The sequence below is a fragment of the Fukomys damarensis genome, unplaced genomic scaffold (assembly GCF_012274545.1).
Source record: "Fukomys damarensis isolate Sample0158 unplaced genomic scaffold, DMR_v1.0_HiC HiC_scaffold_19, whole genome shotgun sequence".
Taxonomy (NCBI): Eukaryota; Metazoa; Chordata; class Mammalia; order Rodentia; family Bathyergidae; genus Fukomys; species Fukomys damarensis.
The window spans coordinates 55,181,066-55,182,533 of record NW_022900931.1 but is presented as its reverse complement, the minus strand read 5'-3'; the positions used below and the strand labels follow the sequence as shown (position 1 = coordinate 55,182,533).

The window sequence follows — 1,468 nt, the reverse complement described above, 5'->3', positions numbered from 1 at the left end:
CCTGTAGGCGCCCCGCTGCAGGAGCGCCGCGGGGCGCCGCCTAGAGGGACTCAGCCTCTGCTCCTCCTCCCCTTGCTCACAGGCAAGAGGTGCCGATGCAAGTTCAACCAGCAGCAGAGGTAAGAGGCTGTTACCGCCCTCGCTCTAGAGGGGCGCAGGGGGCAAGACCGTAAGCCCTCCCGACCGGTTTCACTGAGCACATATTAAGCACCTACGATGTGCTAGGCCCTCCGTCAGGTCCTGGGATGGAGCAATGACTTCATCTCCCGCCCTGCCTGACCCAGGTCCCAGCCCATTGGGGGCAGTGGCTGTGGATTCCAACAGCCTCACAGATGTAAAATCACAAAGCGCGACAACACAAAGTGCAGGGAAAGAGCGAGCCGCGGTGGAATGAGATCATCTCACTCGTGGCCCAGTTTAGCTCACAGTCCTCTGCCTAGGCTCTGATTGATCTTTAAATAAAAATGTAAAGCACAGGCTTTATGAATACCTTTGCCTGTGGAAACAGTGATAAACCTCGTTGTAACAGCTAAGGTGCACTGCGTGTGTACTGTGAGCCACTGTTTCCTAGTATATAAGTGTTGCCGTCATCAACCCCACTGCACAGATGAGGAAACTGAGGCACGGGGAGGTAACGTCCCTTACTCAAGATCACTCTATCGCCGGGAGAGCCTGGCGGTCTCCCGAGGCCCCTTGACCCGCCCCCAGTCCCTTCCCCGACCCCAGGAGGTCCTCACTGTCCCCTTCTTGGAAGGACTCTTGCCACACACTTCAGCTGCGCTCCAGCCTGCTCCTCGCCCGCGCTGGGCCCGGGGCACGGTGTGGGAAAAGAGCTCTCCGTTCGCATTCCCTATTTCCTCTGCCTCTCCCTCCCAGAACCGGGGAACCTGATGAAGAGGAGGGAACTTTCCGCAGCTCCATCCGCCGTGAGTCTGGGGAGACTGCGGCGGCGAGCTCCTTGGACCCCTTCCTGGTTTTCCCTGGGCGCGCAGAGGAAGGGGTTGGGTCGCAAACCACAGGGTTACCCCTCTTGACACCCGAACTCTCCGTGTCTCCCGCAGGTCTGTCCACCCGCCGGCGGTAGAGACACCTGGCGTCTGGGACTCAGCCAGGTCTCGCAGCTCAGACGGGGCTGGAGGGGGAAGAAGAGAGGGAGGGAAGCTTGAAGGGGGCGAAGGGCCAGGTGGGAGGATGGCGAGGGGAGGGTTTGAGGTCCGCGTCGCTCTCACCCCTCTCACCCACAGGATTCCCCGGCACCTGACGTCTTCCGCCCACCACCTGCGCGCCTCCAGCCACCTGGCTGGCCCCTCCCCAGCCTTGTCCCACGGCCTCCGCGAGCCGCCCAGACTTCCAATAAAACGTGCTTTTTCTCTCCCGACAGCGCTCCTCGATCTCTCAGTCCCTCTGCGCGAAAGCCTGGGAGCCGAGTCGGCCCCGGCAGGGGGCGCCCCCACCCTTGGGAAAGGGG

At 61.6% G+C, this 1,468-nt stretch overlaps 1 protein-coding gene and 1 long non-coding RNA gene across 3 annotated transcripts in view; one reads left to right on the top strand and one right to left on the bottom strand.

Annotated features, from left to right (window-relative positions):
• Window positions 1–1,468, top strand: part of Fxyd7 (FXYD domain containing ion transport regulator 7) — a 10,767-nt gene that overhangs the window by 204 nt on the left and 9,095 nt on the right. For both annotated transcript variants that reach the window (XM_019207775.2, XM_010626331.3), the window contains exons 2-5: window positions 83–119; window positions 877–926; window positions 1,062–1,112; window positions 1,245–1,360. In XM_019207775.2, coding sequence (XP_019063320.1) covers window positions 891–926; window positions 1,062–1,112; window positions 1,245–1,360 — 203 coding nt within the window. In that variant the 5' untranslated portion in view covers window positions 83–119; window positions 877–890. The remainder of the gene's footprint in view (window positions 1–82; window positions 120–876; window positions 927–1,061; window positions 1,113–1,244; window positions 1,361–1,468) is intronic.
• LOC109118127 overlaps window positions 719–1,468 on the bottom strand; it is a 10,691-nt gene continuing 9,941 nt past the window's right edge. The window contains exon 4 of the long non-coding RNA XR_002025415.2: window positions 719–1,132. This is a non-coding gene — a long non-coding RNA (uncharacterized LOC109118127). The remainder of the gene's footprint in view (window positions 1,133–1,468) is intronic.